Source organism: Pararge aegeria, chromosome 14 (assembly GCF_905163445.1).
Source record: "Pararge aegeria chromosome 14, ilParAegt1.1, whole genome shotgun sequence".
In the NCBI taxonomy this organism is placed as follows: Eukaryota; Metazoa; Arthropoda; class Insecta; order Lepidoptera; family Nymphalidae; genus Pararge; species Pararge aegeria.
The window spans coordinates 13,155,583-13,177,510 of NC_053193.1; the positions used below are offsets into that span (position 1 = coordinate 13,155,583).

The 21,928-nt window shown below is 35.0% G+C and overlaps 2 protein-coding genes across 2 annotated transcripts; both read left to right on the top strand.

The window, feature by feature from the left end:
• The first annotated feature begins 674 nt into the window (after positions 1–674).
• Positions 675–13,379, top strand: LOC120629473 (glucose dehydrogenase [FAD, quinone]-like). Its single transcript, XM_039898413.1, has 5 exons — positions 675–773; positions 5,514–5,594; positions 6,860–6,933; positions 11,082–11,112; positions 11,802–13,379. Exons 1-5 carry the CDS (start codon positions 675–677, stop codon positions 13,377–13,379), a joined length of 1,863 nt encoding a protein of 620 aa, XP_039754347.1.
• Positions 13,380–15,497: 2,118 nt separating this feature from the next.
• Positions 15,498–20,133, top strand: LOC120629474 (glucose dehydrogenase [FAD, quinone]-like). The gene is made up of 4 exons (XM_039898414.1): positions 15,498–15,505; positions 16,537–16,658; positions 18,071–18,204; positions 18,538–20,133. The coding sequence occupies exons 1-4, from the start codon at positions 15,498–15,500 to the stop codon at positions 20,131–20,133; spliced, it is 1,860 nt and encodes a 619-aa protein (XP_039754348.1).
• Positions 20,134–21,928: the final 1,795 nt, after the last annotated feature.

Here is a 21,928-nt window from a genome sequence, read left to right on the forward strand (position 1 = left end):
CACAAAAAGTATAAAAGTTAATATTTAACATAACACATTAATAATTAAAAATCAATATTCTGTCTATACACTGAAGGTGTATCAAAGTTATTTTTATTTGGATTTCTATGTAATGAGATCCAATGAGCTACTCTTGGACCCCGTATGTCCTGTCCCACTACCCGAGGGATGCTGTTTCCAGAGTTACGTATTACGTATTCTTTCTCGGAAGGACGCTATACGCGCCCTGATAACAGCAAAGAAATCGGGCAACCCCGCCTTGGCCAACATGCCCGATGCACTGCAGTATCTGGGAAGCTTCATAAGGATGCGTAAATGAAATCGGGTTAATACACAAGTTCAACTGCTTGCTTTGGTATTCCACCAAATGAGACAGCAATACCGCGAGCTATGCCTGCCCATAATTCCTTTACGTGTTGCGTACATTCTTTATATTTAGCTCGCAATAAAGTTTCAGATCCATTTTACTCTTACGTTAGTTTTCAAATTATCGAAAAGACTACGATTACCTGTCCATGTCATACATTTTATTTAATCTGTGAGATTGGATATTTGGTTGGTGCGACATAAAATGTTGGCACCAATATATTGAAAACTTTACTTCATGTTACATACTCGTAGCATAAAGGTCACTTTAATAAAGGTGCTGCAATAACGGAGCTGCACCGAATAACATGGTGTTAGAAGAGCCCCCGATTGGTGGAAAGAAATCCCGGAATATAGAAGACATATGCTCAGCAGTACGTCGTACAGATACCGCCATGTTTATCAATGTCAGTACCTACGTGAAAATCATAAGACTTCTAAAATAAGTTATTATTTTCAGTAAACAGGTAGTTAGAAATCAATGATAATAATTTAGCTGGACCTATCCGAGAGCTAAAGACTACTAGACTGAGTCGAAAAATGATCATGCTAATTTACCCAAATTCCCTTGGGACTTCCTTTTTAATAAAAAAAAAAAAATTTAGTATTCAGTTATAAGCTAAATATAAATTACATATACATTTTTTTGGCCACACCCACACTCGTTTTTATCGCACGCTCAATGGTTGGACGGTAGCAAATGCTTCAGCATTAATTCCGCCTTTAAGACGATTTCTATTTGTGTTCAATAAAGAGAAAAAAAAACACGGAAAACCTAATCCTTACTTTGATCAACTATACTTATAGGTTACATGGTTTTCAAAAATATTTTTTTAAAAGAAAAAAATGAACAAGGATAAAGTAGGTTAGTCGTTATTTTTATTGATGCTTCCCGCTCTCTGATGTCGTTATAACTTTTTTAGCATAATTAGCATTGGGGAGAGAGTTACCTATTGACTTATATTTAGAACTTCTTGGAAGTTGTAAATTAATCATTATTTTAGACTTGCTGTTGCCCGCGGCCTCGTCCGCCTGTTTTTGGTTTTTAATAAATTCCGCAGCCTCTGTAATTTTTTCCGGGATAAAAAGCCTATATATATAGCCATATCCAGGGTATAATCTATCTCTATAAAAAAACTCTGTCAAATTAGTTTTTGCCTGAAAGATTGACAATTAAATAGGTTTTCAAATATTCTTTATTCATGCAGGCCTCCCTCAGGCACTTTTGAAGCGCAAATAGATTATGTGTAATGGTGATAACTTCGTTCGATCACTTAAACCTAAAGCTCCAACCTAAGGTTCCAAAAACGCCCTGGTCTAAAAAGAGCCCACAACAAACTTAGCCGGGTATTTTTTTTCGTTTATCACCATCCAAAATCAATTAATATTTAGCTATGAAGTTAGAGCAGTTCACAACCAAGCTTTCTTATCTTTCAATTAACCCTTAATATTATAATAGGATTTCTCTATTTGCTTACGTTTTATATAAACTAAACAAACAAACATCCAACAAGCCACACAACTTCCCCTGCCCCCCTGCGTATTCAACTGGGTAAAATACGAGTCGTAGCGTATTCCTACATATTCTACACCTTACTTAAAAAATAGACATTTATTGCAAAGATCACAACATTCGAGAGAATAACAATTCTCTTAACCACACCATTCAATAATTATGAGCTTCTTCATCTTATCAATTTTGATACAAAGAATAGAGGCAAGCAAGAGGAGGTTGGCTTCAGAAGAACATTTTGGCTCATTATATTAATGTATTAAAGCCCATCAACCTGCATTCGATCTATGCTCTAAACCTTCTCTCCCATGAGACGGTCGCCTATTTTTGTAGCAGTGGGAATTTTATAGGCTGTATGTTTGTATGGAACCATTATGTAAAAATTAATTGAACGCAACAATGCAGTCTGAATACCCGCAATCTTTTGTTCGCACGGTGGTGCTGAAAACCTAAAAATATTTTAACGGTGCGGTTGCGTGCGGGCTAGGTCACAGGGCATTTGAAGTTTCGGATTTTTCGGTATTTCTATCGTAACGTGAACTATATTTTAGCGTAGGTACGTAGAGAGTTCAGAAGAATTCAATCGACTTTTATATACCGAAACTAGGTGACCCGGTGTACCATCTAACGAACGCCATCTATTGTAAGACTTATACAAAGTTTTCTCTCTTTCCTTTAACTACCCCTAGTATAACGGCAAGGAGTATGAACGAACGATATTCGTGTTGTTTTTTATTTATAGGTAATCTTTTGCCTTGGTAATTTGAGAATTGAAATTATTATAATAAAAATTTCGAAAAACTTTTATTTCTAACTAAAGGTAAGGGAGGAAAAGTATTTTATAGAAATAATAAAATAAAGGTAATTCATGAACAACGGACGGTTTGGGCCGTCCAAGTACGGAGACAGGCCCAGGAACAAAAAAAAGATAATAATAAACAGAAAACAGACGCGACTTGTGAATAGCCTCAAAAAACAGAGGCAGTCATCAGTCAAGGACTACCGACAGATGTAAAAACTCGATACAATGGAATAACAAAAATGGAACCAGTCGATGACGGAGAAATACAAGATTTCACTCATTCAAAAATTCAAGCACGCAAATAAAACAGCCGAGTTGGTAAAAAATATCAAAAATAGTTTATTTTTCAAATTTTTATAGTTTAAACAAGATTGTAAGTTTGGAACCTTCTCTTAGATGTAGTAGTACGACACCTGTATCAGATTCCATAACAATATCCGTTATATGCGTAAAAGATGTAAGTTGCATTTTAAAATAAGTTTAGGTACACTGAAATTTAGGTAAATTGCGTGCGTGCGTGCGTGTGTGCGTGTGTGTGTGTGTGTGCGTATGTGCGTGTGTGAGAACAATCACGTTACGGTCATATCGAGGTCATTGGTGAGGCGAACCCATAAGTTTTTCACCTCTTAAAAATCGCTCAACACGGCTAAAAAGTCTTGAAGGGTTTCTTCAGTTCTTCAAAATTCCTTGGCTGGACTTAAATTAAATTTATTTCACAAAAAAAGAATATTTTAGAGAAGTGATAAAAGTTTTCAGATAATATGTTCAGATGTGCGAGAAGTGGTGATAGCCCAGTGGGTAGGTCTTCGAATTCAGCCCTTCTGAGAGCCCAGTTTGAATCCGAGCACCTCTAACTTGTATAAGTTATGTGCGTTCTAATTATTTAAAATATAACTTGCTTCAACGTTGAAGGAAAACATAGTGAGGAATCTTGCATGCCTGAGAGTTCACCATAATGTTCTCAAAGGTTTGTGGAGTCCACCAATCGGCACTGCTCTTCGATCTTTAATGTGAGAACTTCAAACTTTACTGATTATACTCGTAGGCATATTATATGCAACCACGCTTTATATTACTAGCCCACTACAGGGCCCGGGTCTCCTCTCACAATGAAAAGAAGGATTTAAGGGAATTAGGAATTAAGGATATAAGTCGTAGATAACTTCCACGCGATCAAATGATTACCTAAACGTGGGTAGGTAATCTCAGACTTGTTACTCACAAGGGCATTTCATATTTCCGCGGTGCGTATTAGACATGAGAACGCAAAACGTTTTGTAAGGACGTGCCCATGTGATATAACCTACGTAAAGGTGTAGATTCCTCATGTCTCGCGTACGGGCTCTCCAAATTATATCTCGTAGAAAATCGATAAATAATGGAAGGCTCAATATTTAGCAAAGAATTATTCCACAAACCATTATTCCACTTTAAACAATTTGTGCAAACCGCTGTGTCGCCACAGTATGATGAATGTGTTTAATTTTTGTCAATAAATAATTTATGAGTTTCAGATTTCACATTATCGCAGCATGATACACGAAATGCTACGATTTTAAAAATATTTCTATTGTTCTTTTTATTCACGACATGGAGTGCGTTTTTGTTTGTCTATGTGCGGGTGTATGTGTGCGTATGTGGGTATGTGTGTGTGTGTGTGTGTGTGTGTGTGTGTGTGTGTGGGTGTGTAATGTGTTTTAAAACAGTGACTGAGGAGGTGCTGAGTGTTACTATTTCACGCCTTAAATTAATAATATATCTTTTGACGGAGAATATAACTAATCTTTGATTATTATGCGTCGCTCAATCGATCTTAAATCCACGTGCCAATAAAAGTGTTGTTAGGTGTAGGAGTTACGGCCTTGACATTTCTTATGGGGAGGAACCGAGTTCGAGCCTCCAACTTTTTAAAGTTACATATTGTGTTCTTATATAATATATCACTTGATTTAACGGCAAAGAAACGAAGAAACCTGCACTCCTGAGTGATCTCCAATTTACATTTGGCCAGCCTGGTGGACTACATAAGGTTGTAGTCCACCAGGCTGGCCATATGGCCTTTCTCATTCTGATAGACTACTTTTAATAATGATACGTGTAATAAAAAGCCGTGTGAACATAACCTTTCGATTTTGCATCGAACATTTCCTCTCTATTTTAGCTTTATCGAGCCCTAGGGCTATCCACACAAATTCCAGTTTTAATATTTTAATAAGGTTTTTTTAAACCTCGTTATTTCAGTATGTTTCATATAAAATAAAAACTATTTTTTCACGTCGCGAAATATTTTTATTACTGCACATAGACGTACCTACCAAAGAATATAAATATAAATAGAATTTTAAACTTCTAATTTGCACGTAGATGCACCAAAATTCCAGCATGGTCAGTTTCAACCGTGACATTGTTACGCAAAATAAATTTCAACAAAATGTTAGGTAGTTAAACGTACTGCAGTATACCAGTCTTTGTTCAGGTATGACTATATGTTGTGGGGGAAAGCCTAAAGCTAAGTTTAGACGAAGACACACAGTTCACATCGTATAGAGTCTACCATATAGTCTATATATTACCTTATTAATAAACATGGTAATAATGTAGGAATAATAATTTCGTCGGGACATTTGAAAGGGGCTGTCAGTTAAAGTTTGACAAAGCACTGAGCAACTATTCCAACGTTATGCCACGTTTATTAATAAAGCCATGTGTGTGTAAAGCCATATATGTGAATAGGGGTGTATCTAAATGTAATATTTACGGACACACGACTAACTGCCGTGTGGTGACTGTAGAAGAATACTAAGACTGTCTTCACCGCCTTTCTTTCCGTAGGTGTCGTACGAGGCGACGGACACGACTGATACGAGGCGACTGACTGATAACGAAATAGCTGTTGACCGCGACTTCGTCTGCGTTTGTTTTGTTTTTTAAGCATATTTACAAGATGTGTATTCTTGTCAAACAAAATCTAAGTTTTTTTTAAGTGTAGTCCTTAATTTTTTTAAACTCGCGATAACTTCAACATTTAATGTCCGATTGGAATAAAATAAAGAGTATTTTACTGTCATATAAATTCTCTAGATGATAAAACTATTTATTTAAATAAAAATTAATACAGCAATCTAATGTATGCCCCTTTTATTTCTACCGGCGATGTAATAAAATTTTAGAACACAAAAGCTGCTATTGTGACTGAGGTATTATTATAAGATATAGTCTCTCGTGGACTTTTTTGAATGTAATATTGAGTACTTTGATACTTAATTTTGAAGTATTATCAGTAGTTTTTCTTAGCGCAAGCCAAAAAAAAAAAAAAAAATAATTATATCCTTTGCTACTTCGTGATTGCTCAACTTTGCCCAAGAAATGGTAAATCAGTCCAGTGATTTCGGAGTCTAATGTGTACTAATAATGAAATTCAAAATTCAAAATTCAAAATTCAATTCCTTCAAAATAATTCCTCTTTTAATATTAACTAAAGGTAACGGTGTTATTGGCTGTTGATGGTGAATAAATGTCTAACAAAGGACATTATTGCTCTCTTCGAATCAGCAGCCGTGCCTTAAACCCTTCTCACTGTAAGAGGAGACTCGAGTAATTATTTTACTTCTGTGTTCTAAAAGTTTACCATAAAATTGAGAAAATGGGAAAAGTTTGTCAGCTAGCAACATTCCGCGAGTGAAGTGCGCGGGGCTTTTTCCTTTTATTTTCATTCCTTTTTTTGGACACAATGCACTGTTTGCAATACTGGCTGAATTCTGTATGTTCTTAATTCTGTGGCTAATATATTTTTAATGCAGTTGATTGATCACAGAAAAGCGACATACGGGTAAAACCGTAATATCAGTTTTACAAAGACTGTTATACAAATCACTAAAGTAGGAATAGTCTGAAATTAGTTTCTTATCTACCAATAGTCCAGAGGATTTCGTGGAACGCATTGCTTGCGTCAGTATCGTAATACGCGACTGCAAAAGCGAATAACGTTCGATCGCCGGCTGAATGAGTTTATTAAAACCCGTAGCATCCTCGAGCCCTGCAATAAAGGCCGTTGCGCTTCAACTGTCTTTCTACCACAGAATATAAAATAGTACTACGTAGGTCCGTAAACCGTAACAAAACCTACTGTGGAGTGTGGAGTATCAAGTACTTTACTAGTATTTGTGTTTTTTTAACAGGTATATAGAAAATATAAAGAACAGATTGGGCGTGAAAGACACGCTCTAGAAATTAAACTGTTTTGTCATCTATCGTAAAGTATCCATAATATCAACGTTAACGAAATATAAATAACACAAGGCGAGATTTGTCTGATACTTGTACATATACATGATAGAGCGTATGACGCGTTTATTTATTTATAATTATAACTTCCTGCGGCTTCCACCGAGTAAACAGCACAGTACTCAGTGGCGTGCATAGAGATTAGAGGGTATGCATAGGGTATGCAGATGATATAAAATGAAGAAAATCTCCAGTACAACTCTGCCTATCCTTAATTTTTTTATAAACCTAAAAAAAATATACGGGTATTGAAAGAGATATAAAAAGCCTACCCTTAAGTTATATCATATATGTACTAGTTGGACTGGAGATTTTTTTCATTTTATATTATCTACCCGTTTATTGCATCCATGGCACTCATAGTACTAAGTATAGGTACTCAAAAGTGAACTTATTTGAAACCTAATATAAAGAAATCATATGCTTTAACACCATTGTTTGTCTGCAAGAGCAGAAGCAGAGCTTTTTGTGACAGATCTGTTCCGGGAAAGCAACAGTCGCCATGTTTATATCTGCCGCTGAGCAGCATTATTGCAATGTGTGTTCCGGTCTGAGGGTCGTGGGTGCTGGTGTCATTACAGAGGGTTAACATCTACGCCTCAGATTAATAAACGAAGACTGGCACGTTGCTGGTATTCCTTGCATGCCTTGCAAAGTTCGGCTCTGTTAATGGGAGGGCCATCTGATTGGTCTGTCAATTATTACAATTAAAACGGAGGTGTTTATTTATTTATTTTATTTATTTATACTCTTTATTTGTACACCACTCAAGCAAAGAAACAAGACAAAAAAAGAACAAACACATGAAGAATGAAGCAGGATACAAAAGGCGGCCTTATCGCTAAGTAGCGATCTCTGCCAGGCAACCTTAGGATTAGGAAAACTAAAAAGAAAACAAATAGGTGGGGTACACTATTTAGTACATACATACAAATATCTACATACTAATACATAAACCAGACTACACAAATAAAAAAAAAAATTAAAAATACTATTGATAAATATAAAAAAAATAAATATACTAATACATATCCTAATATACCATAAATACTTAAATATGAGTTTGAGTAGATAAATAAATAATAATAAATAATAATAGTCGTCTTTACTGAGCGAGATAATGAGCCTTAACAGCATTTTTAAATATGCCCAATGACTTCGACTGTCTTATGATCAATGGGAGTGCATTCCACAATTCAGTAGCTTTGACAGTGAACGAATGCTTATAAAACTTCGTTTTGTGGAACGGCATGCTCAAAGTCAGCGCACGACTCGATCTAAGTTCCGACTGCACTCCAAGAAATTTAAACTTCTCCTTAAGATAAGAAGGAGTCTTAGGATTAAATAACACACAGTACAGAAGTGAAAGTACATGAAGATCCCGGCGACGGCGGATAGGGAGCCACTTAAGCTTCTGACGAAATTCAGATACATGGTCATATTTGCGTAATCCAAATATGAACCGAATAGCTAGATTTTGAAGACGCTCAAGTTTGTTAAGATATGTTATGTATGTTTATGTAGCAATAAGGCTACGATAACAAATGTGTAATGCGTATGAGCCAACTCGGCTGCCCAACAGGTCATCAGTAGAGTAAGCAGACTGCGGAGACCCCCTATTGCTTGCGCGCCAGCACTCTCTATGAGTATACTCACATATGACCAAATTTTACCCTCAAAATAACTTGCTCTATGTATTCCTAACAATGTATTGAATAAAAAAGTGTATCCATTCATTCAACAAAGCTCTTTAAAAATATCAAAGTAGTGTAAGGAGAAACTCTGCACCTAGAAAACCATTAAATTTTTAGCACCCTTTTTTTTCGTCAACACGATATACCCATCCCTAATGACCGCGCTTTTTCTCTTTTGCTTTTCAACAAAGAAAAAGCCCTTCAATAAGGTACTGTTAGGTTTTGTTTAGCTTTATTATATTAAAAGCATGCCAGCTTTATTTATTTTGATAATTAAAAGTAAATGAAAAGTGAGTTAAATATTTTAAACTAAGGTTTTCGTGGTTAATCAACATTTCTTAAATATAGTTCAACGGGTACATACCACGATAATATTTTAGGAATTGTCGATATTTCGACCCAGTTGCAGACCCGTACCGTCCATGTCCCGTCGTGACCACGATATATGCAACTGGGTCGAAATACCGACAAATCCAAAAATATTATCGTGGTATGTACCCGTTGAACTATATTTAAGAAATGTTGATTAACCACGAAAACCTGATGTTGATGTTGATGTTGAAAAACACCGAAAATTCTTTAACCTGAAGATTACCCACTTAGCTATCACCGCTTACGTTTCTAATTTTTTATTTTTATTTTTAAATCTTAGTGATGCATCATGCTCGTCTACAACGGGAGATGCTCCGCTGTTTGTTATATCCGCCCTGAACTTGCTCGCAACAGCACAATGCGTTGTGCCTGACAAGACCAGTTCGTACGACAAAGTACCTGGTAAGATTTTTCGACTTGAGTGAATAAATGATGAAATGATAAATGAATGACTGAATGAATATATCAGTACACTTAAATCATACATAAAGAAAAAGTAGTTACATAGCCTTAAACACAATACAGCAAAAGGATACAATTAAGTGGCCTTATCGCTACAGCGATCTCTTCCAAGCGCCAAACGCGTAAAAAGAAAAAAAACATAGATGTGTGGAATGTGAAAAATGAATAAGCTATAAAAAACATTACACTTATCTTAATATATATAAATCTCTTGTCACGATGTTTGTCCGCGATGGACTCCTAAACTACTTAACCGATTTTAAATTAAATTGGCACACCGTGAGCAGCCTGTTCCAACTTAAGAGATAGGATAGTTTAGATTTTTAATTATAGTCGCAATTTTATTTTATTGCAAATTATTTTTCTATAATTAATTGACAGTCACATGTTATATACATATAATACTACTATACTAATTTAAGGCTTAGCGATACTGAATGCTTTAAAAACAAAATCAAACGCAGACGAAGTCGCGGGCAACAGCTAGTAGATTTATATATATAAAGGCTTGTGCATCGGGTTTTGAAACGAATCAATGTCATAAAATAAATAAAAAATAAGACCAGAGATTATTGGTATCATCATCCTCATTATCTTTAACCCATTGCTTGGTACAAATTTGCTCTGTCATAAGAGAGAGGGAGTCAGAGCATTAAGCCGCTATAAAATTAAGAACTACTATTATCTTTAAACAACTTGACAATGAATAAAATTCCTATTGGTACGCATGAGATAAGTTTGTATTGTGGGTTGGTTACGCAAGTTTTTTTCACAATTCTATATCTATACTTATAATAAAAATGTAACTGGAAGATTTCTGTACTAAATGTACAGAAATCTTCCAGTTTATTTTGATAATGTTGACCGGGGGATGCTTTATAATCGATACTGAGTCCAAAACAGATTTTTATTTAATTTTTGCCTGTCTGTCTGTCTGTCCGGGCATCACGCGAAAACTACTGCACGGATTTAAATAAAATTTGGTATAGTTGTAGCTGATATTCCGAGTCAACATATAGGATACCTTTTATCCCGATAAACAATAACGGGATGAAAAATTTTATCAATTTTACTTCATAGCTCCGTTAAGTTTAAACCGATGTTAATAATTCTTTTTTTATTTGAAAACATATACTATCAAACATGTAGTGTTTAATTTTAATGAAGATCTGATAAATATTGTCGGAGATAAAGAACATAACTCTTCTCAAATAATAGCAAGTAGCAAGGCAAATGGCACAACGATCAAAATTCGAATGCATGCTTACCATACTAATTAATATTATAAATGCGAAAGTTTGTGAGGATGTTTGTATGTATCAACTAAAATAATAACAACTTTCTAACTCAGTATACCACGTGAAATAATAGTAGGTACATAGCTAGCCACGATGATTATGATGTCAGCAATAGATCTATTCTAGCTTCTTGATTGACTCATACGCAGACGAAGTCGCGAGGGTCCGCTCGTTTAACAATAAAGCATGCACTACTTATCGGAAAAATGTAAAGAATTTAATAATTTGTTCAGTCAAGGGCTGACTTGTAGGTGAATAAAAAAAATATTTATCTAATATTTTCTTTCTAGATCTGGAGCTGAGCCACCTATAGAATCTGATGTAGGTTATTATGATTTATATTAAGGTTTTTAAGTCTTGTTCTTAGATATAATAATAAAAATAATGGATAAACTTTTTAATAAGTGCCTATACTAAGTAATTTTTGTTTACTTGCCACCGATTTATTCCTTGCTTTTTAGTTGGTATTACGTTTATAAGCAAAGTCGTATTTTTGTCTGAAAATATTTTTTCCTGCTTTTTAGATTGGGTAGGTTTCCAAAAATCTTAGTTATAATAGCCAAATACTAACAGTTAAATTATAGCGATATTAGCTAATATATTTCTTGATTGCTTTTATTTTCTATGAGTGTCAATATAGGTAGGTAATCAGATACAAAAGGTAAAACATTCAGCGTTCCAAAAAGTAGATAACAATAAAATAAAAAAATATTTTTAAATGATTGTATTATTTACAGATACATCAGCTCCTTTATTGTGACGAGCAAAAATTCCTTACCAACCATATACCATAATCAAATTGCAATCCATGTTAGACTTATTGTTCCTAATAGTATATCCTAGTTAAATTATTGCTATATTAGCTAATATATTTCTTGATTGCTTTTATTTTCTACTATGAGTGTCAATATAGGTAGGTAATCAGATACAAAAGGTAAAACATTCGGCGTTCCAAAAAGTAGATAACAATAAAATAAAAACATATTTTTAAATGATTGTATTATTTACAGATACCATTTTTTTATGGCACTGTGTTTGGAAGTAAGTATGACTGGCAATATGTTGCTAAAAGAAAAACTTCAAAACAACAAGCATTGAAAAATGGTGCATTACCTTGGCCTCGTGGAAAAATGCTCGGCGGTTCGAGTTCCCTCAATGCTATGTTTTATGTCAAAGGAAGAGATTATGACTATCAAACTTGGTCAGATGCAGGCAATCCAAACTGGTCACCTGAAAATGTAAACAAATATTTTAAAAAGGCTGAGTGCTTTGAAGATATGCTACTAAACAATGACCCTACAATATATAAAACATATGGTCACGAAGGCCCGCTTGTTGTTAACAGCTTTAATAGTACATTCAAAGAACTAACAGATAAAGTGATAGACTCTTGGGAAGACATTGGAATCAAGAAGGTACCAGATTTCAACTCGGCCAGATTTCAAGGGTATGGATTATCGGGATTAGCAAGAGTAACTGCACAAAATGGGCAGAGGGAAAGCACATACAAGGCTTATTTAAATAGATTGAATGATAGGAATAACTTAAAAATTGTTACCAACGCTTTTGTTACTAAAATTTTATTCACAGATAATGCAACAGCCTATGGTGTTGAGGTTGATATAAATGGCGAACAAAAAAGATTTTTGGTTAAATATGAAGTAGTTCTCAGTGCTGGAGCTATTAATACACCTCAATTATTAATGTTATCTGGAATCGGTCCCAAGGAGCATCTTCTATCTAAAAACATTTCAATTATCGTTGATTTGTCAGGTGTTGGCAGAAATTTGCAAGATCACAGTTCTCTTCTTTTTCCAATTTACGGAAATGAACCTGGATCCGAAAATAAACTTGAGCAATCGTTCGAAGTGGCAAAATATCTATATAATAAAACTGGGTATTATGCAAATGGACTAATGACAGACATAATGGCTTTCTTTTCTCGTAGTGATAATATGACATATCCAGAATTCCAAACCCATCACGCAGTGTTCTGGCAAAATTCGTCAATCCTACGAAGGTTCTTGAACACATTTAAAGATGATGTAATTGATTCTATCACAAGATATAATTCTTATAACGGATTATACCTCTTTTTATTACACCACTTACACCCATTTTCAAGAGGAAAAATTTATTTAAATTCATCGAATCCTTACGATCATCCAATTATAGATGCCAATTATTTTGATGACGACAGGGATGTTCAAGCAGCAGTCGATGGCATAAAGGTGCTTTCCAAGTTGGTGAACACTACTTACTTTAGATCTATTAATGCCTTCATTCCTAGAATTGACATTCCAGAGTGTAATCAATACGAATTCTTAAGTGACCTTTATTGGAAATGTTACGCATTACAGACGACCGGTACAGTATACCATCCCGTAGGTACAGCAAAAATGGGACCAGACCCAAAAGATTCAGTAGTAAATAACTTTTTAAAAGTTCATGGTGTCCTAGGTTTACGAGTTATAGATGCTAGCATAATGCCATTTATAACTAGCGGTAATACTAATGCACCCACAATAATGATTGGAGAAATGGGCTCCGATATGATTAAGGCAGAGTATTCTGCAAATAATCCATAAAGATCAAAAAAGATGATTGTTATATCAATACCACACGCACGGATATGGTTAAAAAGACGTATTCTTAAATTGTTAAATTTTAATTTACTTCAATTATAGAACTGTAACTAGACAATTCCAATTAAATTTAAATAAAAAACTGTATTTAGGTAAGCTGTTTTAATATATGTAAATAACCCAAAAGAGGTTTTTTATTTCTTTTCTATTGTTTGTTTGTACATGCTTACCAAATTTTGAGGAAACGTGAACAATAGTCATTTGAATTGGAGAGAGAGGATCGACCTTAACGGAAATCAACAAACCACTGACTTACGATTTAGAATTAACATTGTACTAAGATAATATGCTCATATAATACACTAGCTATTGACAACGACTTCGTCCACATTCTTATCGGTTTTCCGGATCCTAGCAATCTTTGTGCAAAATTTCGCCAAGATCCGCTTAGCTGTGATGTTGTTTAATTTCAAGTTACAAAGTCTATAGTTTTAACTCTCGGGGAACCTGTGTCTCAAAGTATCAAGAACTTTCAACTCCAGAATGCAATTATCAATAACTGTCACCTTTCCTCAGGATGTTTTTCTGCACCGTCAAAGCAAGTGGTATTTAACTGCCTAAATTAAAAATGCACATTACTCCGAAAAGTTACAGGTGCGTGCCGAGGAATGAACTCGGCCCCCCGAAAGGAAAGCCGAAACCTTACCCACTAAACTTACCACCGTTGTGCTTTAAAGTATTACTAAAACTACTACCGTAAAATAATATGTATTTTTAACAGGCACAATGTTGTGTTGGTATCTTGCCTCTTACAATATGAGATGAGGAAGATGAGGAATCGATGAGAGCAGAAATTGAATTTCACTAATTGGCCTCGTTGCGCTAATCTTGTGAATTATTTGGTTAAATGAAGGTGAATTATCAGGTTAAATTATATGCTCAGCTGTTTCCATATTTGTATTTTAAAACCAATAAGATAAAGAAATGACAATGGTACCACTTGTGCACTATGAAGTTTTTAGCCTGCACATATATTTATAAAATAAATTTCAGCTTCCCTGTGTTACATACTGTTCGCATACCTAACTGAAAATATACATGGAATAAATTTATATATATATATATATATATATATATATATATACTAGCGGACCCCAGCGCCATCTGTCGGGCTAATATGTGAATCTAAACTATCCAGGGTGCCACCCAAACGAATACCAAAAAAATCCTTCAAATCGGTCCAGCCGTCTACGAGGAGTTCAGTATAAACGAGTATATGGATTGATAATAAAACTTTAACACATCGTTTCATTTTTATTACAATTAATTCAATTTTATTACAGAGTGTTTGTATGCAGTGTGTAAAAAATAATACTACACAGGCTTTAAAAGAACATTATGTATTGTCTTTGAGCCTTATCTGTAAAACTGAAAATCTAATAGTTTTTGAGTATACCACTGTCATAGTTTTTACTGAAACAAATCAGTTACAGCCCTAACATCACATGGAAAATTTAAATTACGTTACTCATCTCACTTTTTCAAGTACGCGTCGCGTAGCGTAGGTACTAGCGCGTGTCGGTCTTTTATCTTCATTAGGGTTGCCATAAGTAAACACTTCGAATGTTTTAAATTCGTTTGTATGGAAAAATGCTTCTTTTGATTTAATATTTTTACAGGGTGATTCCTTATGATATATACTTATGAATCCTTCAATATTATTTCGAAATTAGTTTACACGTTGTATTGAATTTTTTTTATACCACTACCAGTTAAGTGGTTGTTAATGACGATTCAGTCTAAGACAGTAGTGGGCTAACTTGTTAGGGATTTGGCAGTTATAATACACATATATTTCAAAGTCAAAGTCAATGTCAAAAACATCTTTATTTAAGTAGGTGGCACTTTTGATGCGTGCAGGTATAAATTTGTTATTATTGTAAGTTCACTAGTGGACTAAAAATTAACAGACGTACAAACATATTGCCTGTTTTCATTGTATTAAGTTTTTTATTATTACAAGTCAATAATTTTAACAATATTGTTTACTTTATTAATATAAAAGCAGATGTAGGGATAGTGTGTACAGTTGTTCGCTTCATTCGCTTGAAGCATCGCGAAATGTCCGGGTGAGTTACATTTATATTAAAAACTGTAGTGCCTTAGTACAAAACTGGTTTGCTCGTTTTTGTATTCCCAAACTCTAAAAAGTAGTAAAGTAAAATTATTTTAACACAAAAGGATCGACTTTGTTAAAAACAACTAATAAGAAAGAAATAAATATTTTCTAAAACATTTTTAAGTTTTAAAAATTTTTTTTTTTTTGCTTTATGCTGTATAACAAAGTCGATAAAATTCACGCTCTTAAGTGGGTAGATTTAAATATAAGTTATAATAGTCAAATGTCAACTGCTTCTACAAAATATTGCCTTTTCCGAAGATAATGGTTGAGGAGTTCTCCCGGCATCTACGCATAAATTGCTTATCTACTATGTACCATAATCGCAAGCGCAACTAGTGTAATACTTAATATTGTATAGTTTCAGTGGCCATCCTTGGTCTTCATCATCACTTTGACGTAACTAACTAGTACCTTTCGCAAGAAAATAATACTCAAGTTACATTAAAAACTATAATCACTATAGGTCTTCCTTTATTATAAGAAGAGTTCCCTCGATTTTTCTGGTACCCCTCGAATAGAGCTTCACCAAATTTAATTGGGACCACCTCTAAGGTTTCATGTACCTAAAAATAAAAATATTATTAAAATCGGTGTATAATTGGCGGAGTAATCGCGTAACAAGTATACAAAAGTACACAAGTAAAATGTATTTAGTTGGTTGAAAATGGACCTAACGTCTGTTGTTTTAGAGACGCAAACGCTGTATTTTTGTTTGAGTGGAGTGCATCGCCATTATCAACGGACGCTTACTGCTGTTTTCTAATGGAATATCCAAACTCCACAGTATTCAAATTCAAAATTCATTTTTCCAATTTCAAAGTACTTTTGAATCCTCAATTTTATCTGTTTGTTGGCTTTACTATCGAATTGTACCGTAGTTATGTTGGAAAAGTAGTTGCTCTTTTCCTTTTCTCAGGTAGAAATCATCACATAACGAATAATCGTTATGCCCATGCGATTATTTCTGTTTACTTGCAGCGATACGTGTGTAACATCAGCGGGAGGGGCGACCCAGCTTTTTGCGTCAGCTCTTAACTTCCTGGCGGCAACGCAATGTATATTGCCTGACAGCGCGTGTTCATATAACGACGAAGTTGCTAGTATGAATATTTTGTACATATTGTAACGCGGGGTGGTTATCGCACACACTGCTCACTGTTGGCTGTATACATAGTATAAGATTTGTACGTTGGTAATCGAAGGTCGCTTTTGACTATCGGTGCTTGATAACGTTAGGCTAAAAGGCAATTTATGAAACACGTTTTAAAGCTCAAATTCGTCTAAACCTCTTAAGCAAGCTCTCTTGAATTATTTAAAACAGGATTACAGAATTTTCATTTCTAAAACCACCTAAATTAGATCTTTTTTGCTATGACGTGCCAGTGTTTCGATAATCGAAAACGATTCCACGATTGCGAGCGTCAAATATTATATACTAAGTGACTGTATCTCACTCCATATGAAATTACGACAGGATGTTGAATGAAAAAACTATGAAACTATTGATGACGACAATGACGACAAAGGCACATAATATCAGTTGACATCTGAGGTTAAAACTGACTCGATCAATTAATTTAGTTACTCTATAATATAAAAAGTTCAGAAATGCAAATAAATGCAACACAGCTTATACATTTACGAGGCATCACTACGATCTCTTTACTTACTACATTAGGGCGTAATACGAGAAAATTATATCTAACTGTTACTCGTATTCTATAGTGGTAGACGAGATAATCAACATATCAACCCAATACCGGCCCACAGGGTCTCCTCCCACAACAAGAAGGGGCTAAGGCGGCCCGCGGGCCAGGGCCAGCGGGTCCAGTGCGGATTGGTAGGCTTTACACGCCATTGAGAACATTATGTATAACTCTCAGGCATGCAGATTTCCTCACGATGTTTTCCTTCACCGTTGAAGCAAGTGATATTTTGGTTGCTTGAAAAATGCACATAACTTAGAAAAGTAAGAGGTGCGGCCTGAAATTCGAATCCGGGCCTCCGAAAGTGAAGTCGAAGTCCTACCCACTGGGCTATCACCGCTCTGACGAGATAATGGAAAGATAATTTTCTCATGGTACGTGTGCTAGCGCTACAGGCAACCAAAAAAGACCCAAGACTATAACTCATTAAATATTTATTTTATTCCGTCTTTTAGAACTTGATGTTCTAGCGGCAACAGAAATACATAATTTGAAAAAAATTCAACAATGAGATAGGTACAGACTGTAAGAGAGTATACAGGGTGACAGCCGGACAGACAAACAGACGGACAGTGGAGTTTTAGTTATAGGGTCACGTTTTACCTTGTGGATATGGAACCCTCAAATATTGAACAGGGTTTTATTTTTAAGCACGTTTTTCCTGAACTGAATTTATACAAGTTAATACAATGGCGTAGGTTGATTCGAAATCCAATTAATTATTGTTATACCACGATTTATATTTACTATATTGCATAACTTCATTCGTTTAATAGGGTTATTTAAAAGCTCTATGTTCTTTCTAGATTGGGAGACCTTCGACTTCATAGTTGTAGGAGGAGGGTCAGCTGGCAGTGTTGTAGCAAATCGACTCAGCGAAGTATGTGATTGGAAAGTTTTGCTTCTTGAAGCGGGCCCTGAACCACCCTTAGAAGCCGATGTAAGTAATTATAACGAACGAATAAAGATCTACAACAAAAAAAAAACGGTTTACAAAAGGTGTACTTAATGCTAAAGCATTTTCTACTAGCCAACCTTTGGACTTGCGAGAAAAACGATAGGGGCTTTTTACTTGCTTTAATCCTCATAACGTAAACATATATACCACGAGTACGATAGTATTACAGTTTAAAATTAAAATATAGATTCTCACTAGAATTTTTTATTTTTATTTTGATAGACGCGGTTAAAAAACGAAACCGCAGATTGCAGTATGGAGTTTCTAAAATGATCCATAGATAATTTTATCTAAAAATTTAAGTTTTTGTTGCAGATACCTCGGTTATACAGAACGTTGTCTAAAACTAAGTATGATTGGCACTATATTACAAAAAGTAATGAAGACAAACAACAAGCGTTGAAAAATAGTGCAGTGCCATGGTTACGTGGAAAAATGCTTGGAGGTACAAGTTCTATTAATGCTATGTTGTATGTAAGAGGAAGCGATTATGACTTTCAGTCATGGTTTGACGAAGGAAATCCAAGCTGGTCGCCGGAAAATGTTAATTATTATTTTAAAAAAGCAGAAAACCTTCAGGACATCAAACTTAGCACAGACGACATTATATATGATACCTATGGGCATGAAGGTCCACTGGTTGTTAACAGCTATAATACAACTAATGAAGAGGTCATTCAAAATGTTCTAGACTCTTATGATTACATTGGAATTAAAAAAGTACCTGATATTAACGCAGTCAGGTTCCAAGGACATGGCGTTTGTGGAAAATCAAGAGTGACGGCGCGAAATGGAGTTAGAGAGAGCACCTACAGAGCCTATCTGAAGAAAGCACAGAATAGAAGCAATCTAAAAATTATCACAAATGCTTTCGTGACAAAAATATTGGTAAATGAAGAAGCAAAAGCTTATGGGGTCGAGGTTGATATAAATGGGAAACGAAAAAATGTTTTGGTTAAACTTGAAGTTATTCTTAGTGGTGGAGCTATTAATACACCACAAATATTAATGTTGTCTGGTATTGGTCCTAAAGACCACCTTTTGTCTAAAAATATACCATGTATAGTAGACTTGCCAGGTGTTGGCAAAAATTTGCAAGATCATCTCTCTATTCCTATCCCTATTTATGTAGATGAATCAGAAGCCGAAGATATAGCTGACCAAATGTTCGACGTTGCAAAATATTTATACAACAAAACAGGATATTTGGCACATGTGTTTTTATCAGATGCAATTGCTTTCTTTTCTCGAAGTAAAGAAATGAAATATCCAGAGTTCCAAAGTCATTTTGCAATATACCGGAAAAATACTACAGTTCGGCAATTTATTGACGTATATACAGATGATGTGCTAAATTCTTTAATACGTCATATTTCACATAAGTCATTATTTAGTCATAATTTCAATGTATTGCACCCACACTCGAGAGGAAAAATTTATTTAAATACGTCAAATCCATACGATTATCCCATTATTGATGCCAATTATTTAGGTGACGAAAGAGATATTGAAGACTCAGTTGATGGTATAAAGATACTTACCAAAATAATAGACTCTCCGTACTACAAATCTATTAACGCCTTTATTCCTAGAATAGAAATTCCACAATGTAACCAATACGAATTCCTCAGTGACCTTTACTGGAGATGTTACGTGATACATATGACAAGTACAATGTCTCATCCAGTTGGTACAGCTAAAATGGGACCGTCATCAGCAGATTCAGTAGTAGATAACTTTTTGAAAGTTCATGGCGTAAGAGGTTTACGAGTTATAGATGCCAGTGTAATGCCATTTGAAACTAGCGGTAATACTAATGCTCCCACTATAATGATCGGAGAAATGGGTTCCGACATGATTAAGGATGAGTACTTGGGAAAAAGCTTATCGGAGGATGACATTTATAATTGAACATCATTATTATTTGTCAGTGTTATATCAGAGGCGGATATGGTAAATTTTAAATGGTTCCAAATTAGTTAAATTTGTTATTATGATATTACTCTGTTTTGGTTAAATTGGTATATTTTAAATTGTTAATGTTTTTCAAATTGGTAATATTAAATCATATTTAATAGTTCACTAAGATATACAGATTTTTTATTACTCTCCTGAAAACAATAGGGCAGCATGCAAGCAGGCCGCTCTCATTCTTCATAAGATTCTAAAGATTGTTACAACTGTAAAATGATAGCTTCTTGCCGGCTCTTATCAGTAGAATCTACCTTCCAAAGGACTGACTTGACGTTTCAAAAGTGCCTATAAAGTAGGCTTACTTTAAATAAATAAATTACAATAAGCTGTTTGATTTTTTCGTCAATGAAAGCTAGTGTCTCTCATTTTCTATAATTGAAAAGTATTTTAAATAAACTCTTCAGCCAGAAGAATTTGTATTGGAATGGATTTTTTTTTTTGACAAAAATGAACCAAATTTTGACCATTAAGCTGCGGCTCTCCAACTGCCGATACCGAAATTATTATATGCATTTAAATCTTATAGCGACTGTAGCGCCATCTATCATAGGAAACATTGTAGTTTCGATGTACTTTTCGGAGGTCCTTATTACAATGGTACTGGTTTAATATTATTTTTTTATTTAATTCTCATATTGATACAGATGATGGAAGGTCCCAAGTTGCTGAAGTAACGACCATTTCCATTATATATACTACACTGGACGGTTACAAGGTCAAGTTTGTCACCCGACTATTGACAGGCCTAAGAAGGCGGCTTGCCGTTCAGCGTGCGCTTACCTGAAGGTTTCGGCAGTGACCAGGCCATCGACGATGGGACCTGCCATGCATTGGGAATCGAAGCCTTGGCGAGAGTGCGGTGAATATGCAAGTGTACCGTACTCTCACTTATAGGCCTGTCGGGGACACACAGGATTTTTAGTGGGTGCAAGTCCCATATGACCACTCCCTTTCCCCTAACGGAGAGGTAGGCTTCAGGCATTTTCTCTGTTAAAAAAAAGGTAGCAAGGTCGAGAAGTGTGGGAAAACACTATAGAAGATCAGCACTGGACGTCCATCGGTTGAAATGATTGTAATACGAATGTATATCCTGGCGGTGGTCCAGTGGCGCGCATTTCATATATGCACAAATGCACTGCCTAGTCTTAAATTTTCATAAAACTCGTATTTTCTAATTTTATGCCATTTCCCACCTTTATGCCTACCCTGGTCAATAATCTTGTGCACGCTACTGCTTTGGTCTGTTTATAAATAATTTTTAATCTATAAATATGGAAGCGAAGCTTATTGCATTAGCCAGGACTGGAAACTTTGTGTTAAATTGAATTAACGTTATCCCCTGAGGTTGGCCACCTGCATTTTGTTACGCCTTTGATAAAACTGCTCAACCAATACGGTTAAGGATAATAATGGCTTATTTAACCTATTTCATTTGATATCCGCTAATCCTTTTTATTAAGGTTTCCATGTCGATATTGTCCACTTAAAAACACGTGACAAACATTATTTTCTTCGTTTAATATTCGCATACACCATGAAATCTCTCATCTCATCTCAGTCCATTAAGGACATTGAGATTTCATGGTTTTGTAACGAACACTCATAGTTTCGCTAAGCCCGTCTGTCCGTGCGCGACTTAGTTAAGAAACTTTTGTTACTAGAAAACTGTAATTTAGCGTACAAATATTAAAGACACCAACAATTCCAACTAAGAGGTAAAATTAAGCGGTGG

Excerpts from the sequence above, each read along its gene's own strand:
- LOC120629474 (XM_039898414.1), top strand. Across the intron at positions 16,659-18,070 it reads ATATAACGACGAAGTTGCTA|ATTGGGAGACCTTCGACTTC; the intron begins GTATGAATATTT and ends TGTTCTTTCTAG. Across the intron at positions 18,205-18,537 it reads AACCACCCTTAGAAGCCGAT|ATACCTCGGTTATACAGAAC; the intron begins GTAAGTAATTAT and ends TTTTTGTTGCAG.
- LOC120629473 (XM_039898413.1), top strand. The coding sequence starts at position 675 with ATGGTGTTAGAAGAGCCCCCGATTGGTGGAAAGAAATCCCGGAATATA. Across the intron at positions 774-5,513 it reads ATACCGCCATGTTTATCAAT|GTGTCGTACGAGGCGACGGA; the intron begins GTCAGTACCTAC and ends TTCTTTCCGTAG. Across the intron at positions 5,595-6,859 it reads TTGACCGCGACTTCGTCTGC|GTATATAGAAAATATAAAGA; the intron begins GTTTGTTTTGTT and ends TTTTTTTAACAG.